Source organism: Chanos chanos, chromosome 5 (assembly GCF_902362185.1).
Source record: "Chanos chanos chromosome 5, fChaCha1.1, whole genome shotgun sequence".
Classification (NCBI taxonomy): Eukaryota; Metazoa; Chordata; class Actinopteri; order Gonorynchiformes; family Chanidae; genus Chanos; species Chanos chanos.
The window spans coordinates 30,442,358-30,468,161 of NC_044499.1; the positions used below are offsets into that span (position 1 = coordinate 30,442,358).

Genomic DNA, 25,804 nt, shown 5'->3' on the forward strand with positions numbered 1-25,804 from the left:
CCTTTTTCAACTTCTCAATTTAAGTAAGCCTATGAGAGGGAGGCCTGTATGTGTGTGTGTGTGTGTGTGTGTAATAGGCATTTTAGCATTAGCACAGTGTGCTATTTGGCATTGGTGGGAAGGTACACATCAGTGTTTGTGTTTAAGATGTCACATTGGGTTTTTTTAACTTCTACAGAGCAGGGTCTTTTAAGTGATCAACCCATCCACACACCAACAGATATCACGAAATCTTATCTGGGTTAAAAACACCGCTGCAAACCCCCTCCCTGACTAAGACTGTATCAAATGAACAAAACGACAAAATGTTTGCATGTTAATTATGAAACCAATTGTGAAACAGTGATACTCTCAGGTATCTAATGTTGTTTTGTTTTTTCCTATAAAATTGCATGAGACAGTTCCTGCATTATTAAAGCTGTAATGAAACATAAGATTCCAGACAGTAAGTAAAAATGCCTAGTATGCCAGAAGTCCAGATCCAAACCAGCATCACACTTTGACACTGGCTTGACTCCTGTGTAGACACACAAACACTGTGTTAGCAACACCACGAACAGCCAAGTGATAAATGCCTGTGATTAACTTTTAAAGTCAAAGGAGTGTTTCAATGCTTCATGCTGCAATTCAGCACACTGTACCTCACTGTCAATACAGCTTATCTATTGAAATGTCAAGAACATATGGTTATACTCACATTTCCATTAGCTTGATCAGTACTACAAATGTACTTAGAGTTTTACAGCAAAGATATTGGGTCTCTTGAGTGTTACTACACAAAACGTCCACAAACTGACAAGTGCAAAAACAGAGGCAAAAAGGAAGGATACGTAAAGTTTTGGCACAATGTGAAATCAGAGAGAAAGGGTGGGCAAGCCAAATTAAGACACAGTATTCAAATGTTCACTCATATCATAGTGCCTCATACATGAATTACAAAATCATCTTAAATAAAACAAAAACTACAACTGAAAAAGGGTTAAATGATCATGCTATAAAACTGCATCCATATTTTTCATTTAAATAGATAAATTTAAAATAAGATAGACATAAGTAAAAGGTGATTTTTTTATAGAGGCATTCCACGCTGCTACATTTAACTACATCTGTCATTGAGTTTTACCTTTACTGACTAGAGAAGTGACTAGACTGGCAGAGTGTGAGATTTATCATGGCTGTGGCCTGATTGTTTTTTAGTGCTTTTTTAGTGCTGTTGGATGTTCAGGCGTCTGCTGTGTGTCCTGACTTTGACCTCTGACATGTTTGATCAGGTTATGAGAGCAGGAGGGTTAGGGTGGTTCAGACAAAAATTAAACACATTCAAGTAAACATTACAAAAACAGAAATACCCAGGATGTAAACGAAGGAAATGCAGCATCTCTACTGTAGTTGAACTGTCCCATTACACGATTACACAATATTAAAAAAAAAAAAAAAAAAGTCATAAGTTACAGTTACCACAGTACTATAATTCAGAACAAGCTTTACTGCTACTGAGCTCACATTGATTGACGTAGTGTAATCCTTGGTAAAGTTTTTAGTGTGTGTTTTTTGTGTAGTTGTGCTAGGATATTATGGTAAATTCTGGTAAAAGCTTCTACATGGAGCCATCAGGTACCCAGAGAACTTTGCTCTGTTCCTGTTCAACAATGGTCATAATCTGAGTGCTGATGTAGGAAAGGCTCCCTCCCTGAACGACACCTGGAAAACAAAGAAAATCATCAGTTCCCTGCTGTTCCATTACTCGTGAAGAACTGCACTCACTACACTCAGGTCTGTAGCTATGACTAGCTTGGCAAGGTCTCAGGGATTCTGAGGGATTCCTCATACAGAGGAAATAAATGAAATCTGAACGCAGCTTGTCAAGTCCAGTCTTTTGTGCGTACCAATAGATCCTGACCACAAGATCCTGCCAATATACAAGGCTAATCTGAGTTAACGTTATAAGAAACATTGACCAGCCCAATGAAAAGAACTGCACTTAGTGGGTTCTATGTAATAGTTTTAAATAGAACTTTAGTGATTATAATCAATTTAGCAATGACAAGACAACGAGTGTTACTATTACAGTATTTCTACTCGATGGTCAGTGAGAGAGAAAAGCTGTCAGTAAAGCAGTCTTAAGTTGGACTGAAATACAGAAATGATAAATTGTGAGGTGCAGTATGTGATCGTCAGACCTGTGAAGTATTTGCTGTACTCCTGTTCCGTTTTCTGGGCTGCTTCAAACTGCTCCTTGGAATGTTTCTGAGAGACTTTATCACGTAAATACACAGGATCCTTTTGTTCCCTTAGAAAAACAAAAACAAATCCACCTGTGTTAAACCCACGATGGTGAACCTCACAGAAACACACTACACGGACAAAGTTCACAAACGACAAGAAATGATCAGTTATGCCACTTAAGAGATCAGAAGAAACAAGAAGATGAAATACAAACTTAGTACAATGTTAACTACCCATACAGTGAAACAGTTAAATGAAGATCAGTCCACTGTTGGTACTTGGTGAAATTTCTACGCTCCTGACAGTCCTGACAAAAGTCCTGTTTTCCTGACAATAGATCAATCAATTTAACATGCATCACTGTGTTCAATAGGGGTCCTACTGTGCTTGTCAACAAACACCCTGTTCAATCCGATTTGTCCATATCGACAACTGATTGGTCAATGTTGAAAAAACAAACTCCTAGTAATGACACCATGTACACGAAGAGAAGTGCCTATGATCCTAATAACATATGAACACAGCTGTCAAAACCATGTCCTGCCTAAGTCTCTGCACTGAGTGAGAATAAGTGTTTGTGTGAATGAGTGTGTCTATCTTTTTATGTGTGGTAGTATCTGTCTGGTTATGTGTGTGTGTTAGGGAAATGAGAGTGATATATATAGAGAGAAAAAGACAAAGAGAGAGAAAGAGACAGACAGAGAGAGAGAGAGAGAGAGAGGGGGGGGGGGGGGGGGGGGGGGGGGTCAAAGTTGGGTTAATCTTTCCACATGCCAGACGAAATCTACCATCAGTCATTTATAATCACACCAGCGTGAGAAGATTCGGTCAACCTCTGATGCATCATCCACATTAATCTCCCTCTGATCAATGTAATTAATTGGTTTTTGTTTAGCCATCATGAGAAGACAAATGCAATCAGCCCATAATCTTTTCTGAAGGACGTCATAAGACAAAGGGCTTTAAGGTCAGGCAGTCCACCCCGTGCTCCCATTTTCCCTATAAGACAAAGGCTAATGGGGTTCCAAAATGGACTATGCATATGCTTGAATAGACACAAAAAGCTCATCCAATTAAAAGTACCACTAGCCATTCAATCTATCCATGTGACTCTCTACTGCTAAATCTATCTTATTTTTCCTGTGGGTCTCATATGTACAAATATTAAAACTGTAATACTTTTGGCTCTGATCGTTTGGATGAAAATGTGGCAACAAAATGCAGTTGAAATCTCAATCTTCAATCTTTGATTTCTAATCTACACAAACACAAAACAAATTAACATCTTCCAAAAAAACTAAAAAACCTTGATGTCTCTCAATTACAAAATACAGAAAAAACACTTCCACATCTGAACAAGTCAAAAATGTTGTATGCATGCAGATGGCCTGTTTTACCAGGAACATAAAAATGAGGTTATGCAGATTAGAAAGTGATTAAGAGAGTCGTCTTGTCTTCCTGGAATTCAAACAGACCTTTCATACACACACACACACACCCCGATGCTTTGGCAGAGGGGCAAGGTTACTTACTTGATCTGCTTAGCATTTTTGTAGCGTATGAATATGATGATTGGGTAAATGTGAACACCATGCAGGCGTTCAATGGCGTGAGGAGAAATGTCGAGGAGACAGTGACAGTCCTGAGAAAGAGAATGACAGCATGGCTCAGTGTGGGAGTGAATGACACAATGACTTAAAGGCACCAGAGAGTGCAATGCCGTTGCAATGTACCATATAACAGAGTTACTGCACACTGCAGATTTCACACAGCCCTCTAAATATTCACACAGAGCACAGACATACATTTCATCATTTGATGGACGAAAAAAACTCACAGTAGGATCTTAAACTAAATAAAATCTAATAAAAAAATACATTTCAATATGCCCCAACAGCTCTATTAGTGTGCTAATGAAACAGAAACTCACCATCCCCTTTCAAAATGTTCGCTTTTTGGTGAAATAAAGCCCAGATATAACCCAAATAAAATCAGACCTTTTCCATTGAAAAATAATTTCAATAACAACAACAACAATAATAATAACAATAATAATAAGAATTTCACTTCATCGTGGACTGACCTTCTCAGTGATCTCCTTTATGGAGGCTACAGTGGTCACATCAAAGTGACCACTGCGGCGTTTGTAGTCGATAAAGAGGCAGTCTTTAACACCACGCTCAATAGCCTGCTGGGACGCCTTCATCACCTCTGAAACAGCAGAGAGACAGCACCAGACGATTACTAACAGTGACAATACAATGACAGCCAGGGGACTTTCTGTTCCATTTAATCTCACTTCACAAACTCAGCTTTGCTGACTCAATTCATGAACCGAACAGTATTAATACAAAATATACATATAGATGAGAAATGATGAGATCTAGTGGGACCCAGTCAAAATTGAACTGACAGAGATTGAAATGGCAAACAAGGCATTACATAAAGGAACACATGATTCAGACACGCATGCAAGCATTTCATCATTTCGTCATTTTTCCATTTGAATCAGAGCACCTCATTAAGATACATACTGAAAGTTCAGTCCCTGTGCGTGGAACAGTCAAAGGTCTTACCGAGAAGACACCGGCAGAATTTCCCAGGAGCCTCTCTGACCAAAAGGTCTTTAACGGGCTCCACCAACGGGCCGAGAATGAGCACAGGCCTCCGCTGAGAGCTTTCCACCTTCTGCACCTTCTGATAGGCCAGGCTTAGGCAGTCTGTCAGCACATATATATTTCATACACACACATTTAGATACATAAATACTCAAATAAATATATACATACTGAAAATGTGTTTGAAAAAGTGAGCTAAAAAAAGGAAAACACAGGAAGAAAACCCAAACAGACTCCACACCTAGATTCTGATACAGCTTTTTCCCACTAGATTAAGTGATCTGTACTGGACATTAACCCTTAAATTTCATTATTTATTTCTCATTTGTCCTTTTACAAAGGTTAGATTCATCTACCCACCACATAAGAGCCAGAGTTAATTCTGTTACATTGACCTAAACTCCATATAAGGGAACGTCAGCACTGTTACACCAGGAATTGGACTGACCTACTGTCCATATACAGCCGACAGAGAAGAGATTAGAGTACAAGTTAGTAGAACTTAATCTTCATAAAATCAATGATGTTGGTGCTGTGACAGAAGGGGTTCGAGCAGCCTAGTCTCCATATAGAGTCAATGGACTAAGTGCTGTTATAGTCTGGGTTAGGGTTACCCACCTTCCATATAAGGGATGGAGTCAGTGCTGATGGAGTCCAGAGCTGGCATGTCTTTCCCGTCTTTGGAGCCACTGCGTTTATGTTTGTGTTTCCTGCGGAAGAAGGAGCGACGTGCAGCAGCAGAGAGCGTTTTACCAGAACTGCTCTCGTCCTTCACGTCAGACGCACTGTATCTCCGTTGGAACTCCTGATCCAGTCTAAAGCGGGACAGAGACCATGATTTAGAGATGTATCATGGCAAAAGATGGAGATGGTGTTGTTTTTGCCATTCAAATTTACATATTAGTATCACCTCAGAAAGCAGACTTGGGTTGGAATGGTAAATCTCCTGCATGTCCACTGTGCCCTTGACATGTTTCAGATGTCCAACCTACAATTTCTTGTAAATACTCGCTGCGTTAACCTATCGATACAGTTTGCCCCCCTCACCTGGTCAACTTATTCAGATGCTTGCTGGCCACCTTTGTGACAGTTTATTCTGGCATTGCCTTTGGATTTGCACGGTAAATAGAGAGAATACCATAAAACCATGCCTCCAATGCAAGTAATATGCTTGATCAGTCTAGTCTATGCATCATCTTCATCCTCTAGATCACTGCAGAGGCCTCTGACCTAGACTTGGAGTGACCTAGAACTGACAAAACGCAGTAACTGTGTCTAAGCCCATATATCTAGGGCCCCAATTAGGAAACATGAGAAGGCGAAGTACAGTAACTCAGGTATCTGGTCAACCAGAGGCCATTAAGAGTTGGCTTCATCTGCCTGGGCCTTTGTAAGTGTGTCACACAGATACCCAAACTGGTCTGTTAAGTGAAACACCAAGACCACATCATCAAAGATGTGTATGAAACCTGGTCTCATGTCCCGAAAACTTCTCCTGATGGACTGCCAAACCAGTGGTCTGGGCTCAAGCAACAAACAGGTCACCTATTTCACAGTGCCTATCAATATGAGATACCTACCCCCAGGGGACATACATAATATGTGTCCTACGAACAGGATTGCAATATGTCAGGGCAAAACAAACAGGTAGCCAAAATCTTGCTTGTCCCCTGCTCCAGAACTCATGGATGGAGTATACGGGAGCAGGGATCTGAGGTACAGCCAGGGTTCCCACTCTAAGTCAAATGTCAAATTCCCTGACATTTCCCTGACATTCACTGACTAAAAAGCTGAATTTCCATGACCTATAATGAACAGAAAAACAGGCTGCCTTTGTGCTGAGCAGACAAAAACCAGCCACAGTATTTTAAACCCATCAGCCTGTGAACTTTATTTAGTAGTTCACAGACGTTTTCAGTACAAAAATGAAAGTTTTCACTGCTTCAAAATATTGCACAATTGCGATCACATACGACTAGGCCTATACACAAACTGGCCCTTATGCGACAAACTTTGAGCAAAATATTCGTGTGGCTGCGAAGGGTTCCCTCTCCCATATTTGATAGATCGATCGTAGTTTCAAAAACTTTCCATTTAGCTTTTCTGTCATCTACTCTTAACACCCAGTCTTTGAAGTCTCTTGAAATGTATGTTTTGTGGCACATTTGCCTTTGTTAGCAGGTACAGGAGACTGCATATCTTGGCTGAAGTGCCAGTTGTTGATGAGCAGGAAGGGGATAAATGGGTGGTGAAAAATCAAGTAACCGTAACAGCCACTCACGCAATAAGGGAAACGTGTGATATAACCCAATAAAGAAAAAAAATGCATGGAAAATATATTTTGATAAATGGCAAATAACATTTAAACATGTTACAAACAAAATTCCCTGATATTCAATGACTTGGCCCAAAGAATTATGAAATCCCCTGACTTTCCATGTCTGGACAGACTTTTTAAAATTCCATGATATTCAAGAAATTCCATGACCCGTGGGAACCCTGTACAGCGATGCAGTTTTGCTGGTGAAGAACCTGAGAGTTGGCAAGTCATGTTTTCCTTTGACTCACAGAATCCCAGTACCTCTACCTCTTGGAATGGTAGATTTGGCAGGGTCTTTGACATTTCACACAATGCCCTTCTCTGACTTCAGGCAGATCTCTGGGAGTGCTCCTGGATCTCAGTCACATCTAGGGTTGGGTATTGTTTGAACTTTATCGATTCCAGTTCCGATTCTGCTTGTTGATTCCAGTTCTTATCGATTCCCCATTCCAGTTCCAAAATGGTGAGAAAAAGAGGTCAAATGTTCAGATAACAAAAATATTTTTATTCTTTTAAGTGTTATCTGAACATTCACAAAGTAAATGGTCTTTAGTATTTACTAGTATTTTCTAAATATATAAAACAATAATGTGTGATCCACAGACGTGCATTAAAAAAAAAAAAAATCTTAATAGATATAGATCAATCTAGTGCAGTTAATTAAACTAACTGCTAGTTGTTTTGGAGAGACTATTATGCATGTTTATTTGTCCTATATTTTACTAGTCAAGGACATCACAAACTATCCCCACTATCAATGAGAACAGTGTGTCGCGGCTAGCTGTCCCTGCCTTAACATTACACCTTACAGTACACATTACGGTACAAATCTTTAGTTTAATTTTTCAGCTCCTTGGCCTTTTTACACTCAAAACAATTTCATAACATAAAAAATATAAGCCTATTTACCATAATGTGGTTGAACTTGTATGTTTCAACTCTTTAGTTTTATGTTTCAGCACCATGGTAGTTTGCAATATGTCAGGGCAAAACAAAGCAGTTTTGCAGCATAACAAAAAATTATGTACCACAGTTTGAAGTTGTCTATTAACATAATATCAATAAATAAAAATGTATAAAAATCTAACTGGGAACTGTCAGATTACCAGACAACTGCTGTACCTCCTGAACCACTGCTACCATAACAAAAAATATTAGAGTACAAAGCACTCTACGTCAAGCACTCTACATCTTGACAGCTGACCAATCACAAGCGGAGTAGTGAGCCCTGTCGTTTCCCACAACAACCACCAAAAATGGAAAAGGTAGTGATGGAGATGTTAATTGTGCTGGTTTCTGACCACAGTGAAGTGTACGACATGACAGTTAAACTGTATCATTAAATTCAGCATAAAGAGACTGTTTGGAGTCAAATTGGACGGATCCTTAGGGTTTCTGGTAAATGTTTCTGTTTACTGCTTGTTGTTAGCAAAACTAGACGGTTAGCTCTTGTTGTTACGGCATTTTTTTTCTACCTACCTGAAAAAACGCTCTGGCCTGCTTTTCTCATTTAAAAAAAAAGAAAGACGCTGTATGTGAACACACCCTTAGACATTTTCACACCTACTATGCAACAGTAGTCAAGCCACTCAAAATAAGACAACACACATACACAAGAGCCCCATCTCCAGGCATACTGTAGTGCTTTTACTGCATGCCTCTACGACTTGTTTGTGTAACATTACTTTAGACAGCTAATCACCAGCATTATTAGATCTTGGTACAAGCATGCCGCATGCTACTGGCTCACTGACGCTGCTGAAATTTACTCCTTAGGTCTCGAAATTTGGTGACATGGCATTTTTCGATACTCGACAGTATCGAAGCAATTCGGTCTGTGCCATAAAAGTATCGAAGTTCGGTACCCAGCCCTAGACGTGAACCTTCTGAAAAAGTTTAAGTGGTACCCTTACCATCCTGCTGAACCAACTATGAATTGAGGAATATGCTCAGGTTTTTCAATGCACAACCAAGTGATAACCTTGAACCGTGAAAAATCCTACAATTCGTCCATTAAGATGAAGAAGAGAACTCGATCCCTGCTACTTCTTATCCTAAACCCTAAAGCCAAAGGGTGCTCGGAAGGATTCCAGGATCTTCAGGTTATAGGCCATGCTCTGCCAAGACCCACTCACAATCACATAACCATCTGCAAATACCAGAGTTGTCACGTTCTAACCACACATACTGCATCCATAGCCAAGTGTTTAAAAGGTCTGGATGAGGTTAGCCAGAGTAAGGTTGAACAGCATACCCCTGCTTAACAAATAATCCAATGTGGATGCCTAGGTTTGGACCCTCTGACTGACTCTCACCACATTACCATTGAACCCACAGAATGAATTATTTAGAAATAGAGGCCACGCCTTGGTGAAGGCAATGAACATTACTACAGCAAGCTGGCTACACTTCACTTTGCAGTGTTGAGGAAGGTTTTGCAGAACCTGAGCATTCTCCATACACCAAGGGGGCTGCACTGAAATTTCACTGTCTGTGATTTATAAGACATACGTACCTGAGCTTATTTGTCAGGATCCTTGAGTCTTAAAACCAGTGATCCACTCATAGCTGGTTTGTAGTAACCCTGATCCACTGATTCAGACAATAGTATCATGAGGCAATGCCTAAAACAATTCAGTCTGACTTCAGTATGAACATATGTGTCACCTGGATCCCAACTCGAGAACACCAGCCTATTAATCATTTTGAGCAGCACTCTTTAACTGTGAGTACAATGTATAAGCTATACCTCATACCTCTCACTCACTAAGCCGCTTATCCTAATCAGGGTTGCGGGGGGTGCTGGGGCCTATCCCAGCGCTCATAGGGCGAAAGGCGGAAAAACACCCTGGACAGGTCGCCAGTCCATCGCAGGGCAGACACAGACAAGCACACTCACACATTCATTCATACCTAGGGGCAATTTAGCGTCACCAATTCACCTAACCTGTATGTCTTTGGACTGTGGGAGGAAACCAGAGCTCCCACAGGAAACCCACACAGACACAGGGAGAACATGCGCCGCCTGTTCAGCTCTTGCGTGCCTCTCACCCGCCATATGCCTGCCTTCTTCTCGTCTGTCATTCCCGGCTACTCATCCGCAATGCGTCCTGACCCAGTCACCTGTCATCAACCATCTCTTCTGCTGCAATTTCTGTGTGTTCTCATCTGCCTGTCACTTTCCCATTTTCTCAATAAAACCCCTTCAAAACTTTATTTAGAATCTGTGTTCTGCATTTGGGTTCAATTCGTTAGCTGCAACACATACACGAAAAGTAAACACCAAATATACGGTAAATAAGTGAAAGTTCTCTGGTAAATGAACTGAATAATGAGCCTTACATGTACTTGCTGGGGATCTGTCCTCTCTCCAGTTTCTGAGCACTCTCGTCCAGTCTCCAGGCCATCCAGCAGCCCAGCATGCCCTTTGGCAATGTCTCATCCACATACAGAATATCATCCTTCTTAAAGCTTAGCTCCTGTTCTCCTTCCCCAACCCTGTCATACAGAGCCCTTAAAGAGAGAAAGGGAACTGAATCACTCTAGTTTTAAACTACACACCTAAGTGACTGTTTCCCCGTCTTACATCACGTAGAACATGCGTGCAATACTAGGGAGACTTGATATTTGGTTAGATCCTACTGGCACCCACAGCCCAGCTATGTTAAACCTTTATCTTTCAAATATGTATGTGTGGAGGTCACACCTGTAGTGACTGACTGACTGACTGATTGATTGATTAATTGATTAATTGATTGATTGATTGACTGATTCCTGTGAGACCTCTGAGTGATGACAACAGTTGCTCTAGAGAGGCAAAAGAGCGAGTGAACAAAGCTCATGCTGTGTCAGTGTATTTACCTGATATAAAATCCGTCTCCAGGGGTTCCTTTGATTCTGGAGAAGTCCTCCAAACGATGCTGCACTCTCACGGTGACGGTCTCTGCCGGCTTCAGCATTTCTAAATAAGCCTCCTCTGCAGTCCTGTTCCTCATGCTTACAGAGCAGTACTGTACGGACACACAAAGACACAGAGATCACCGCACGTTAACCAAATCAATGCTAATACGATCACTGAGCAAATTCAGTCACAACAGAAGTTACTTATGAAGCTCAAAACTGAAGTCTTTCAGTATTGAGGACACATAGATTAGTAGAGATCTGATTGGTTTAAGATTCAGCGGACGTCGTTTTGATCTGTCATGAGGAGAAGACTTTTTCTCCACTGGGCAGTTTCTCTTCACAGAGTGTGAGGGGACAGTGATTTGGAAGAGGCCAACAAATTTACTTGGCAGCAGAGCAGTGACAGAGCCCTGTATTTTTGCCAGACAATTCCTTGAAAATACCACGATAATGGATGGCAAAGTGAGGACACCAACAGAAGACGACACAGACTGGACCGTAAATCCAGGACATTATCCTTAAAACTGCACTCTCCCTCTCTACCCTCCCTCTTTGTAAATGGAGGTTTGGATTTCTCTGGCCCATAGAGGCCAGTGATTGGAAGAGAAGTCATTTTAACTACCTCCAGAATAAGGTCTCCAGGCTGCAGGCCATCAGGACAACTGGCCGGGCTGTCATCCTCCAGGCTCTCCACATAGATGCCCTGCAAGTTCCCTCCACAGATATGCACGCCAAGATCAGCCTGGGTCCTTTTCATGACGACCAGCCTTGGTTCTGGAACCTTCCGTCTGTCGTTTGAACACCTGAGGAAACATTTTTGATATTCTTAATCCCTGACAGTTACTCTAGAGTGTCACTCTGAGCTCTTAAACACTGACCACACCAGCAGTCCAGGACCAGAGGGACAGACGTAAAGCCATGCCTGCAGAGGAAGAAAGAGACTGAAGGACAGAGACAGATGGGCAGATACAGGACAAAGAGTAGTTACCTGATGGAGCTGCGGGGGCTGGTTGTGGGTGTGGTCTGTTTAGATGGGGGTGTCACAGTGCCCTCGTCCTGTTCACTGAGCGTGTCGATGGTGGAGTGGGTGTCTGGGGTCGTGGCACCGCTGCCCTGTGGTGTCAGCTGGCTACTAACCACCTCCATCCTGGAGCTGAGGGGAAAATGTCACATCAAAACCCATATAGGTCAGTAACTGCAAAAAAGACAGATCTATAAAGATAGTACTTTGCCTTGTTAGTTCAGACTTTTTTACTATTTTTGGATAGAAAAGAACTAGCAGGTTTGTTTATTAGCCATACTGGCTGAATGACTTCTGAGGAGCCAAATCTCCTCATTACCTGGAGCGGGAGTGGTTTCCTAACTGGTACATGTGAGGGTTATACTGGGCCAGAATGGTGATGGTGTCACACTGCTGGCCAATGATAAGCCGAGCCTGCTGTTCTGTGGCATTGCGTAGGTTAATACCGTTAAACTACAGAGAGAGATAGAGAGGGAGAGGGAGAGAGGGAGAGAGGGAGAGAGAGAGAGAGAGAGGTGTCACATGTATGTATACATGTCTGCAATGAGCGTGCAAAGAGAAATGTTAGAGTTTTCATGTAGATTTAATTCTTTGTGCTCTTCTGCGCAGTGATATAACAGACTCATGACTTGTCTTTTCATTAAGCGCTGGGCAGATAACTGACCAGTAGAGAGATGAGCTAGGCCAAGTCAATTTACCTCAAGAAGCTGGTCACCAAACTCCAGATGATACTGCTGAGCGATGCTGCCTCCTGTCACCTTGGAAACAAAGATTCCTCCGTTCTCTCCGCCCACAATAGAGATACCCAAGGGTTCTGAACCTTTGGGTATAGTGACACTCCGTGGCTCTTCCAGATATGGCCTTCCATAAACAAACAAACAACACTTATCACCCAGATACAGCCTTCTATAAACAAACAACACTCATAAATCAGATATGCCCTTCCATAAACAAACAATGCTCATAACCCAGCCTTTCATAAACAAACAACAAGCAACACTCTTCACTGAGGTATGACTTCTCAGAAACAAACAAAAAACGCTCATCACTCAGGTATGGCCCTCAATAAAAAAACAACACTTAGAACTCAGGTGTGGCCTTCTATTTGCGCAACAAACAAAGAAGCCACCCTGAAACTAACGTCCCGAAGACATATACAGTAAAGGAGGATGGTCATGCAGGATCAAAGTCCTTGACTGAACAATGATATTTAATTACGTGGGAATATGGTATTCCAGGCTTCATCATCAGTGTCAAGTTGTCCAAATATATAAGGTTCACAAGAGGAGACATGCAACACCACCAAATGACTGAAAACCATTCAGTTAGCACAGCAAACATCCTGTCAAACATTTACTCCAGCTATGAGGACCTGATGTGATATAGATCTTAGTATGAAAAAATGGTTTTCAGTCAAGGCACTGAAAGAATAAGGGATAACAATGGAATGGCAGAGGGATACAACCATACTCACAGAAAGACAACAGCGAACAAACAAATCCAAGAGACAAGTGTTAAGACCTCACCACAATGGACCAGGCTTACTGAACAAATGCACTGTTAGTAAATATTGCTGGACACGGCATGGCTTTTGGAGTTGAGGAGTTCATGCGCTTTTGCGTTTTTGTTTTGGGGGGTGGGGGCTTTTTCTATGAGTGAAATGAAACAAACCTCAGGTTCCTTAAAGAGGAGAACCTGGGCCTAGCAGGCCTAGGAAGTCTGAGATAAGACCTGTTACACAACAGAGATCTGAAAGATTGAGACAGAGAGTGGAGAGAGAGAAGGGATGGGAGGATCTGAAAAGCACACAGACTAGAGGAATGAAAAAGGGAGGTATAAGAGATGGATTAGCATGAAATGAGAAAACCAGGAAATGTAAAGAGAACCAGAGCAGATCATTGAAAGTCAGAGATGTTCACACTGCATTAACCAAACATCAACCTCAAGACAGTATCATTACTAGAAAATGAAGACAGACCACCAGGGGAGCCTGGGTTAAAATATCCAATCAACAAAACATAGACCAGAGACTGCAGTTACAGAAAAGTCAAGAAAATCCATCTGGATTGGATTGTTATAGCATCTGTATACCTGTCCTTCCTCCTATCTGCGATTGGTGCAGGGCTGACTGACAGCCGGGGCTGAGTGGAAATGGAGCTCTGTGATTGGCTGCTGGTGAAGGAGGTGGCATCCAGGTTGAGGGGAGAGAGTGGGGGCGTGATCAAACTAGGGCTGCTGCAATCTGAGTGAGACAAGGAGCCTGAAAGAGACGAGAAACAAGCTAAAGAGCCCCCCCCAAAACATTTGCACACTTCAAAGCTTAGGTCAGTGGTGTATGAGAGAAAACATACCTCTCTCAGAGCCCTGAGCAGACCTTACATATCGAGGAGTCGACGGAATCTTTATACGCTCTGTTCGGTACTGAGAACTACTGGACGAACCTGCCATTACCAAACACATCAAACAGTAAGAAATTAAGTACTTTCACTGCAAACATGTAAGCATCATTTGCCTTAAAAGGCCTGCAAAAGTGGTTTAACAGTTAATGGGTGCTTCGCTGATATTGTGAAGTATATCAAAAATGTGGCATATCAAAAATAAGACAAACTAATCCTCAAAATGGGTGGACTCCTTGCAGGATGGTGGGAGATGTCTTTTTTGAGCAATATTTTTCAAACTTCTCCACAAAAAAGTCCAACCAACTTATATAAGAATTGTCACATTGCTGCATCAAATTTGTTCTGCCTTGTGGACTGATTATCAGGCAGTTCATATTAGTGCTCACAGCTGTGTGACTGCATGTCTAAGTGAGACAAGTTCTGAGGAGGTGACGGTCCCAGAGGGGGGAGGCTGAGAAAAACAGGATGGTGAAAAGACAGACCTTGCCGAGCACTGGACGGGAGAGAGTTGGTGTTGTGTTGGATTCTACCCCGGGAGGAAGAGGAGGGGTCAGAGAGTTCGCTGGAGCGTTTATGACTCAAATCCAGACTCAAGCGACCTTGATGCTGAGGACTGCGTTTCACACACAAACACAAGGTTGAACTACATCCAACAAGTTACTATCTACAGATCTGCTGTATGACACATTCAAGACTGAGACTGTTCTCTGAATAGATTCTAAATTTCATCCTCCAGCAGGCAGTGACAATCTTTTGGTCAGTGCTGTTTAACTGATATCCACTGATACAACACGAGTGAGGTCAGCAAACTTAAAACATGCTAAGAGACTGAAAAACCAACAGAACTACATGATATAATACAACACAACACAATTCCATGATATAATACAACACAACACAATTCCATGATATAATACAACACAACACAATTCCATGCTAAAGACACAGTTGCTCAAGAGAAGTATCCTGGTTAGAATGAGTTTCTCATAAATCAGCACTAGTCAACTCTTACATTTTCCAGTACTGATAATAGCTTAAACAGGGAAAACATATTTCTCATATGATACACTGAATACAAACGTCCCATGTTTCCCATGTTTTCAAGCTGTCGCCTACCTTGGGTTTGAGTGCGGGTGACACACTTGTCCTGGGACAGTGGGGCAGTTACTGGTGTTCACCCAGTGGCTCCATGCTGTATACACAGGGTTTCTCATCACCGCGGTGACTGCAGGGCACGGAGACAGTCCTCGGTGGGTGGAGTCTGGATTCAACAGGGAGCAGTCGGTGATCATTACAAATGCTATTAGACTCATATGCAGCCAAAGGGTATCAGTCAGAAACACAACATGCAGTGATGGAGAAAAAGATGAGAGGAAAAAGCTGTGTTTTATAAAAGTCTGCTTTTTGTGTCTGCTTTCATATATGACGGCCTATCTATTTAGTCAACACAATGCGATGGGATTTATGCTCAAAAAAATGCATCTCTGATATTTTAGCCATGGAAACTCAGAAAACACAGATAAACAAATGAAACAACTGAAAAAGAAAAACAGAGTGACATAAAGCGTAGTTAAGTGTAATTAGAAGTCATTCTTTTTAACATGCACAGCACTTTTCACCCCGTCTTTCACTTGTGTGAAAAGCCTTGTGCCCTCCGCATGGCACAGTGGGTCTGGACTCACGTGGTGGTACTGAGGAGTTGTAAGCAGGGGGGAAGAACCCTGTGCTATGGCGATGAGACCGCTGTGGAGAGAACCGCATCGCGTCCACGGGCTCAGGAGACTGCTCGTCATGCGAAAAACTCTAGGGGAAAGAAGGAAAGAAAACAGAAAGAAAGCACTGAAACATTAGCGATAATAAATGCAATAGGAAACAGAACAAAGTTTTACAGAAAACTGTTACAGACTTAAAAAAAATCTATAACAGGATAACAGAATAAAGAATATGCTTAGTAGTGAAGGCAAACTGACAAGGAAGTCTAACTGAGGGGGCAGGTCTTGCAGGGCACTGTTTGGTGGCGTGTATTGAATACCTGCAGTGGGATGGGGATTTTGAGAGGGGTCAGACCGCGTCGCTGAGCAGGGGCGGAGTTCGGCCTGCCTCTCTTCATCTCCAGCTCGTCTGCCCCCGGCCGTGGCATCTCTTCATCACATGACCTCCGTGGTGTGGGCGGGCGGTTTTCTCCCGACCCCTCCCTGTGCAGGAGGTTCCCATTGCGGTCCCGGCCCTCTAAGGCACTCTCCTGTTTCCCCACCGGGGTGCTGGCAGTCTGGACTGGTGTGGTGGGTGGAGAGCCAGTGGTGATGGTGGAGTCAGAGGCGGAGCTTCCCTGCTGCTTATGCTTAAATTTAAAGGAGTCGCTGCGAGTGGGGGGAGTTGGGGGGCTTTGGGGACCGCCATCAGATTTGGAGTTTTGCGGGGAGTGTTTGGGAAGCTGAGAGAGTGACAGGTAGTCCAGCTTGGAGGGCGTGTCGGGTCGTTTGAATGTGTCAGCGTCAAAAATCGACTTCCTCGACTTGGGTTTCTTAAAGATGGAAAGGGGTGCGCTCTCGGGGGTCACTTGGCCTGCCATCATTTTAGGCCAGGTGCCTCCACTATGCTTCTGCATCCCCTGGCCTTTCTCCAGTGTGGTTTCCATGGTGATGGCTTCGGCGGGGGCAACAGGGTGAAAGGTCAAAGGTCGCTTGTTGGGGTCTGGACGTTGGTAGCAGATCTGCTGGTAGGGGTCAGTGGTAAAGGGGCCAGGGCAGTGGGGTCGTTCGCCCTCTCCTTCGGGACTGTAGATGTCCGTTTGCGTGGAGCTGTTGTGACGGAGGTTCCTGCAGTTGCGCATGTGGATGTCAGATGAGTGGAGTTTGCCATTTGAGCTTTTGTCAGAGTCTCGCAGGCTGTCGTAGAGGTTCTGACCAGAGATACTCTGAGGGAGGAACTGTTAGAGCAATAACAGACAAAAACACAAACATATTACTAACAGACAAACACACAAACATATTAATAACAGACAAAAACACACAAACATATTAGTAACAGACAAAAACACGATCATATTACAAACAGACAAAAACACAAACACAATACCTCTGATTCACTAAATCAATCAACCATCTATAATTCCATCTCTGTAACTCAAGTAAACAATTTCTTCAAAAATATATTATTGTACATTTTATACAACAAATCATATATGAAATATTACATTAATAAAACCATGATTATGACAGAGAGTAAACCAATCAACTAATCAGCCGATACATTAGATTGACCATGTTGTGCGTCTTAAGACACTACATACAATTTTTCATACATTATTGTCACCATACTTCAATAACATACCACAAAAGAATCGGACAAAAGTCCGAATTTATGTCTTGACAGCACAATTAACCATTTCAGCAAAAAAAAAATATTTCGTTTTATCGACACATCAAATTTCGAAAAATTACATCATTGACCAATGACAACTGACACACATTAAACCAATCACGGCTGCACATCATGAATGTCACCATGTCAGTATTGTGCTGTCTGCAGGGTTCCTACACATTTCCCATTTCAAAATTCCATACTTTTCCAGACTCAAATTTCCAGACCTCTTGGTCGATTTTTCAGACCATATTTGACATCTGAGGACAAATAGCTAGATGTTTATTATGCAAATAAATGGTTTTAAAATGCAAGTGATAACATGTATGTTACATTCTGCTTGCGTATGCTATTACTGTATGTTGCCAAATAATTGCCAGAGGATTTCAGCTAGGTACTGTAGCTCACACAAATCAATTAACAGCAAAACCAGACAAGTTCAGTGTACAGCTGGAATGCTAAAACAGTGCAATGTTATTCAGTTTTTGTCATGTAAATTTAAATAACTGTACACCAGGAAGCATGAGACACCAATATACCCCCAAATGTTTGGGGAGAAGGCCAGGGAGCTGCCCTGAGCTCCAAAGCCTGGTACATTAATTATTTCTTAAATAAATAAAAGATATATTCTTAAATAAAAGAGATATTTGTCTCTTTTGACCTGTTTGCCCCCAAGAAACAAGAGAGAAGCCCAGGGAGTTCCCCCTGAGTTCCACAGCCTGAAGTGTTGATCTATTTTTAAATTTAGGAGTCATTCAGTAATTTGTATTACCAGGGGGCCAGAGAAATTTGTTTAATACTTCTTTTCCACTTCTTTTCATTGCCGGTGCGGAACCAGTTCTGCCTTGGTGCTTTTTGAGAACCAGTTCGCATTTCAACAGGTTTGAGAACCAGACGTTATGTAGCTTTGCTTGCTTTTTATAAATTTACTTTTATGCTAGGCTTCTGCCCAGCGAAACACCTCGCAAATTTCTCCCTACCACTTGTCGCTCTGGGGGCGCAATTCACGAAAACAGTAAGCCTGTCACCTAGCTCAAAAGTTCAAGTGCTTGAATGAAGCTACAGTGGCCTATTTGCTCCGACCAGAGCCGCCAAGAGAGAGTTTTTTCTACCACTCTGGCCCTACTACATTCATGTAACATACAACAACAGCCAGTGTTGATGCAGACACAAATCGTTGTCCATACGTCTTTTAGTCATACACGTTTTCATTCTTCATGTAGCCTTTAACCTCCACCATCTTGGTCAGACCTCTTTTGTTACTCCCACTTCTCTAGAGAACATCATGTACCAAACACATCACACACTAAACTGATTGGTTCTTGTATGGTTCTCATTTGTATAGCCACTGATGTCAGTGGTTCCAACTTTTGGACAAGCAATTTTGAGGAGCTGTCTTTTTCGGTGGAAATGCATGGAGCCGGTTCTAGATTAGGCACTGGAACCGGCCCCCGTCAGTGGAAAAGCGCTATAAATCCCTTTTGCTGGGCTTTTGGCTGTGCTGTCTGCCTGCCATGAAAAACACTCTCTTGTATGGTCCATTTATTTTTAGAAACTCTGAATTTTATGTTTTAGAAGACAGAATAGGGGCAACAGTCTGGAAACACAAATATTTTTCCATACTCTCTTTTCTTTTTTCCATACTTATCCAGACCTGGAAATGACTAAAATCTAATTCCATACTTATTCCATACTAATTCCATACTGCGTAGGAACCCTGTGTCTGTAATTAAATCTCAGCAGTTCAAAATATCACAAATATATCATAATATTTCATGTAACAGATCACAGTTCACATATTACAGAATAAAGTGACTGACAAACTATAAACCAATTGGTAGTCATATGTCACCATAAATATGAGTACTGATTGGCTGCTGACTGACTACAGTCCCAGTGGGACTCACCTTCATGAGAGAGAGAGAGAGGGACTCCCTACAGTTCCTCAGCAGTGCTTCACACTCATTTAGAGATTTGTTGTCTAGTGCAATTCCATTTATCTGCCAGAGAAGAGAAATGAATTCAGTACTTCACAATGTCAAGAAAGGACAGACAAACACACACACACACACACACACACACACACAAGCAGTTAACTTCCCTCCTCTGAAACACTTCCCTCTCTCAATGAAGCAATATACATGCAGATGGACAGACTGAATGACTATTAATTTAATCAGTGCCCAGTGTTACAATTAGATAGATGTGACTCTGCTCCTCACATGAATTCCAAATACAATGCAAACGGAGGATATTACCGCAACGTATTAGATAAACAGTGATTTTATGAGATGAGCTGAGCCAACAAAAGTCATTAAGTCAACAGACTTGAAGGGACATTAATAACAGGGGAAAAATATATGAATGTGATTCTACTCCCCATTAAACAGTGGAAATGAGAATCTGGGATATTCTTGAAGCATATGTAGGGTTTACAGTGACAGTGCGTGAGTGGTTTCATGTGTTTTCGGGTGGTTTAGTAAAAACATACGGCGAGGAGGCGGTCTCCGATGGTCAGAGAGCCCTCCCTGGCTGCAGGACTGCCAGGGACAATGGCAGCTACAAAAACCCCAGTCTCCAGTCCAATTCCACTGTCTGCACCAGAGAGAGAGAGAGAGAGAGTTTACTCAGAAAAACCTGACAAGACTGACCATATAATAAGCATTTCTCTTGTTAAGCCTTCTGACCAAAAAGTTAACTGAGTTTTGGGTTTATGCAGACGATACTGCAGTGGCGTTGCAACTTTCTAGAGAAAACTTGAAAACTGGTCAAAATTATATATCAGTTTTGGTTAGTGTGATGGAGTCAAGAGGATAGACAGATTAACACAACTGAAAGACAAAAGAGGAAATGAAAACAAACCCTTGTGTCCCACAAGATTTAAATGAACAGGAGTCACTATTCTGCCCCCTAGAGATTTCCTTCTCCGAACAACCATGTTGATGACTCCACCTCCATTTAGCACGGCTTTGATGACTTGCTTTCTGTCCTTATTGGCCAAGTCCACATCGTTTATCTTCAACAACCAATCATTCACTCTGTGGTGAGAAAAGTATTAGCAATTTACATGCAAAGCAGATTCCCAACTTCAGTGAGGTAAGTGAGAATCCTACAGAGGGGTTTTTCTTTTTCTTTACCTGAGTCTTCCATCTGCAATACTTCCTTTGTCCACCTTTGTCACAAATATCCCACAGTCTCCTGGTACATATGGATCATTAACCCCCTCTGCTACATCAAACCCCAGTGCTTTCAAATCCATGTCCTCCTAAACACAAAACAAGCAGACAAATACCATCAGCAGAGCACATTTAGGATACTGCCCGCAAAACCAAAAATATCTTATCACTCTATTACATCTTAATACAACCCTTTACCATTTCCACAATGAAAATGAGCAGTGTTTGGATATCTCATGCCTAATATGACCAGTTGTCTCTTGATATACTGTGTTGTTTTCCTGTCTGTTTGTAAGCAGGTGACTCACTCTGTCCCTCTCAAACTCCACCACCTCTGTCTCCCACTCCAGTGAGTCTGTGTCAATGGCTGAGTCATGGGAGTTGTGTGCCATGAGCTGACGAAACCGTGCCTCCTTCTCCAGCTGATCTTCCATCTTCTCTCTGACAGCGAGAGAGCCACAAAAATGTCATTACAGACCATTAGAGAACAGAAACAAAAGAGACATTAACGACACGCAATAAGTCATGGAACATGTCTGGAAAATGAAGGAAACAGGAAATGTTACACTGTCAAAGACTAGACGTCCTAAAGCTTTGTTCAAACTTAAAAGAAAAAAACAAACAACAACAACAAAAAACAAACAAACAAACAAAAAAAACTTTTCTGCATGCTGACACCCAGTAGTTTTTCACACAAGCAATATCTCTTCAAGAGCTGTTACACAGTTCATCCACTAGGTGGCATGTGATCTTCTCTTTTAAAAACTATTTACTCTGAAGAAATGAAAGTTATGTCATATACCTTATTTATGAGGCAGAGAAAGAGGAGAGACAGAGTGTGAAAGTGACTGTGTGTGTCTGTGCGTAACAGAGAGAGAGAGAAATAGACAGAAAGAGAGAGAGAGAGAGAGAGCGACTCACTTGAGCTCTTTCAGTTCCCGTGACGCGTCATTCTTCTGCTTCCTCATGTCGTCCAGGTTACGCAGTGCATCAGCCAGATCACTCACTGCCCGATCCCTCTCTCTCCTCAGATTATCACACAATGTCCTGATACACACACACACACACACATACACACACACGCACGTGCACACACACATACACGCACACACGCGCAGACACACATACACGCACACATGCGCGCGCGCGCACACACACACACACACACAACATTGAGTACTCAGGCGCTACTATATCACATTCTGTGAAACACTGTTCAAAACCATTCAACACTACCCACTGTATGCTCCATCTGATTAATCTTATGGTATTACAGAGATTCTTCTCAGTAATAACTTTTTTGCTCTGTTATGACATGGGTTTTAATATAACATCAATTTAATATGCGAGCACACAAACATTTAATATTGAATCTGATGCTGAAACAGGAGTCCGTGCCCTACCGAATACTTTCCCTCTCTGCGACGATCTTGTCTCTCTCCTGGAAGGCCCAGTCCCTGCGACACTTTGCCACCTCTGCCTCCTGCACCGCCTCCTTCAGCTCCTGAGACACCGCCTCACACTGCTTCCTCAGCACCTCCACCTCTTTGGTCGCTCTCTCCACATCCAGCGTCGCTGTGTCCTGCTTCTGTGCCGACCAAAATGGGCCCACATGCACACACACACACACACACACACACACATAAAGAAGTCAGAGTGTATCAGGGAAAGTTATTGTACTTATTAATTGAGCTGTTTGTAGGTGTGTTTGTGTGCAAAGCTTGTTTTAATGTTGTGACTCTAAGAGGCCAAATGAGTTAAACGTTTTGTGGTGATGTCTCTGGAGCTTGTTTGTATCTCAGATATAAGATACATTCGATTAAACAATTATACTAACTTAGCTGTAAAGGAAATTCCCCTAAGATGCTATCCAATGTCCATGACACAGTTCTTTCCTCCCTTCTCTGTTTTATGTGTGGATATGAGTAAGTCAAACTGTGAAGAGGTGACCCGCTAATAAGTCAAGGCACTGCAGTAATAGGCTTGGGCAGTATCCATTTTTTCATACCTTCCTGACATTTTACGGTATATGATGGCATTTGTGATATTAAAAAAGAAAAAAAAACGGCTGCTGCTGATAGAAGTCGTAACATGTACGACATTGTCTAGCCTACAATGCTGTGTGTTTAATATGCAATTAGCCTACTTAGACAAGACTTGCTGGGTTTAAATACTTATAGCACATAGAATAATGAATAGATAGGAAATAAGCGCCTTCTTCCATAGATTCAGCATACCCTGCCGGAGGACCCGATGAGACTGCCGCGGCAGATACCGATCAGTGGGCTGACCAGAGATGATGTGCGGCTGGTGCTGGCAGACTGGCAACTGAATAAAATCATGTGGCTAACAAACTGGTTTTGCAGTTGGAAGAAGTCATGTGATGATGAAGTTTGTATTTGGCAATATTTTCATGATTCCATAACTGGCCATATTTAATTGATAAGCTAGGAGAAATTTGAGTGAAACTGCGTCAACCATCATGCACTGTTAACTCAGGAATTGTCCAAGCGTGAACGGGGTCACCAGTGTGAAAGCTGAGCGCTAGGGAAACGCAGAGACAACTCCTTTTTGAAGAGTTAGAAAGATCACTCTTCGTTTGTTTCAACACCACTCCACGCAGAACACACAACGTAATCACCCCCTAGGGTGTTATGGGAAACGTAGTTAACCAATCTACTAACAGCAACATGAATGTAAACACATAAAATCATGGGCGAGTCTACCATGACTTATATTAAATATCAGTCCTGTGTGCAAGTGGTCACCACAAATAATTTTTCTATTGGCTAACTTCCTAGTTAGCCAATAGAAATTCATTTCATTTTATATTTTTGTAAAAACAGAAAATAGTACACACAGCTTCGTCCGGATTGGCTGGCTCACCTTTATCATCGGGACAAAACCCCAAAATACTCCCAAAAAAGGGACAGGAGCATTTTTCTGTTTTACTAGCCCTACGTTATCTCGACCACTCGCAGTTGCCATCTTTGTTGCCAGTAGACTGACCTCTGGTGGCGCCTGCTGTGCACTACAATACCTCACCTCAATACAGCATCTCTGCATCAGGATACAGAAAAAGATAAACGTCTGTATTTTTGACGGTACTGGAACTCATACCTTCGGTATTTCTGAATACCCTGGTATACCGGAATACCTTGATACCGCCCAATCCTAACAGATAAAAGAGCAGTGTGCTAAGCCTTCCACAAACAGTCCATTCAGAACCAGGCAGAACCTGGGGGAAGTCCGCATTCAGTATGGTCATTTATATCTTAGGATGTACTCCTTAGGCTCTGTTACAGAGGGGAAATGTGTCAGAGAAGAGCTAATTTTGCTTCACTCCATTACCACACTGTGGCATAACTTGCTTTCCTCATAACACTGTATTAGTCACCTCTGTCCAACCTGATACCGAGGAGGTAAACACAGGCTGAACAAACTGTCTGTTATGTCACTTTCAATATCAGGCCTGATAATGCTGAGGGTAAAACCTTTTCCCAGTATATTACTGCTACGTGTTGTGTATTATTCCCTCAATATTACTACTACATACAGCACATAAACTATGCATGCTGTATTATTACTATATACCCCACAGAAACTAACATTAGACTACCAATGCAGACGGTGAATAAATTATTAATACTATATTACCACAACCACTACCACAACTATTATACACTATATTAACACCACAATACAGTGCATAAACTATTATACACTATATTAACACCACAACACAGTGCATAAACAATTATATACTATATTAACACTATAATACAGTGCATAAACAATTATACACTATATTAACACCACAACCACTACCACAATTATTATACACTATATTAACACTATAATACAGAGCATAAACAATTATACACTATATTAACACTATAATACAGAGCATAAACTATTATACACTATATTAACACCACAATACAGTGCATAAACTATTATACACTATATTAACACCACAATACAGTGCATAAACAATTATAGACTATATTAACACCACAATACAGTGCATAAACTATTATACACTATATTAATACCATAATACAGTGCATAAACTATTTTACACTATATTAATACCATACAACAGTGCATGCTGAACTTAATAACACTTTATACAGCAAGTGTTGGCAGAAACTGACAAAATGTTCCCTGGTCATATTCAGTATCCATGAGACTGGCATTGCCCATAGAATAAAGTGATATTACAGAGATAGTGAGAGATATTATTATTATCATTATTATTATTATTATTATTATAGAGAGGTCCAGTGGCGTGGTACCTGTCTGGCCTGGTAGTACTCCCGCAGTAGCTGGTCTCTCTGGATGATGGCCTCTGTTCTCTCTTTCCTGGCCACGTCTCTCTCCTCACGCACTGACTCCATGTCTCTGCATATCTGGTCCAGCTCCTTCTGAGCCTCCGTCTTATCCTTCACCTCATGGCTGTACTTCTCCAGCAGCTCCGTCCTCTCACAGATCGCACGATCCCGGTCCAGAAGAGCAGAGCCCAGTTCCTTAACGTCACACACAAACACACACACACGCGCGCACGCACACAAACACACACACACACACACACACACACACACATACACAATTTGTATTCATATCTCAGTGGAGAATTCCCCTAACCCTAACCCCAGTTTCCTATAACTACAGAATACTAACCTATCCCTAACCCTCACCTTAACCCTAACCTTAACTCTAACCAAAGAAATGTTTTGATATTTTTGGCTTACCAATAACTATATACTTTAGAAAAA

General features: G+C 41.8%; 1 protein-coding gene across 2 annotated transcripts in view; it reads right to left on the reverse strand.

Moving 5' to 3' along the window:
- Positions 1 to 1,501: 1,501 nt before the first annotated feature.
- Positions 1,502 to 25,804, reverse strand: part of LOC115811621 (disks large homolog 5) — a 43,043-nt gene continuing 18,740 nt past the window's right edge. Inside the window, exons 8-33 of one of the 2 annotated variants that reach the window (XM_030773911.1) lie at positions 25,325 to 25,555; positions 22,430 to 22,611; positions 21,948 to 22,073; positions 21,335 to 21,467; positions 20,988 to 21,115; positions 20,713 to 20,888; positions 20,342 to 20,445; positions 19,758 to 19,850; positions 16,520 to 17,416; positions 16,170 to 16,290; positions 15,604 to 15,748; positions 14,970 to 15,100; positions 14,440 to 14,529; positions 14,180 to 14,348; positions 12,787 to 12,949; positions 12,408 to 12,541; positions 12,056 to 12,220; positions 11,690 to 11,870; positions 11,026 to 11,174; positions 10,507 to 10,677; positions 5,463 to 5,659; positions 4,803 to 4,946; positions 4,310 to 4,437; positions 3,759 to 3,868; positions 2,181 to 2,290; positions 1,502 to 1,701 (exon numbers count right to left, since the gene is read on the reverse strand). In XM_030773911.1, the coding sequence (XP_030629771.1) occupies positions 1,598 to 1,701; positions 2,181 to 2,290; positions 3,759 to 3,868; positions 4,310 to 4,437; positions 4,803 to 4,946; positions 5,463 to 5,659; positions 10,507 to 10,677; positions 11,026 to 11,174; positions 11,690 to 11,870; positions 12,056 to 12,220; positions 12,408 to 12,541; positions 12,787 to 12,949; positions 14,180 to 14,348; positions 14,440 to 14,529; positions 14,970 to 15,100; positions 15,604 to 15,748; positions 16,170 to 16,290; positions 16,520 to 17,416; positions 19,758 to 19,850; positions 20,342 to 20,445; positions 20,713 to 20,888; positions 20,988 to 21,115; positions 21,335 to 21,467; positions 21,948 to 22,073; positions 22,430 to 22,611; positions 25,325 to 25,555 (4,482 nt within the window). In that variant the 3' untranslated portion in view covers positions 1,502 to 1,597. Of the gene's footprint in view, positions 1,702 to 2,180; positions 2,291 to 3,758; positions 3,869 to 4,309; positions 4,438 to 4,802; positions 4,947 to 5,462; positions 5,660 to 10,506; positions 10,678 to 11,025; positions 11,175 to 11,689; positions 11,871 to 12,055; positions 12,221 to 12,407; positions 12,542 to 12,786; positions 12,950 to 14,179; positions 14,349 to 14,439; positions 14,530 to 14,969; positions 15,101 to 15,603; positions 15,749 to 16,169; positions 16,291 to 16,519; positions 17,417 to 19,757; positions 19,851 to 20,341; positions 20,446 to 20,712; positions 20,889 to 20,987; positions 21,116 to 21,334; positions 21,468 to 21,947; positions 22,074 to 22,429; positions 22,615 to 25,324; positions 25,556 to 25,804 lie in introns of both variants that reach the window. The other variant, XM_030773910.1, reaches the window with a different exon arrangement.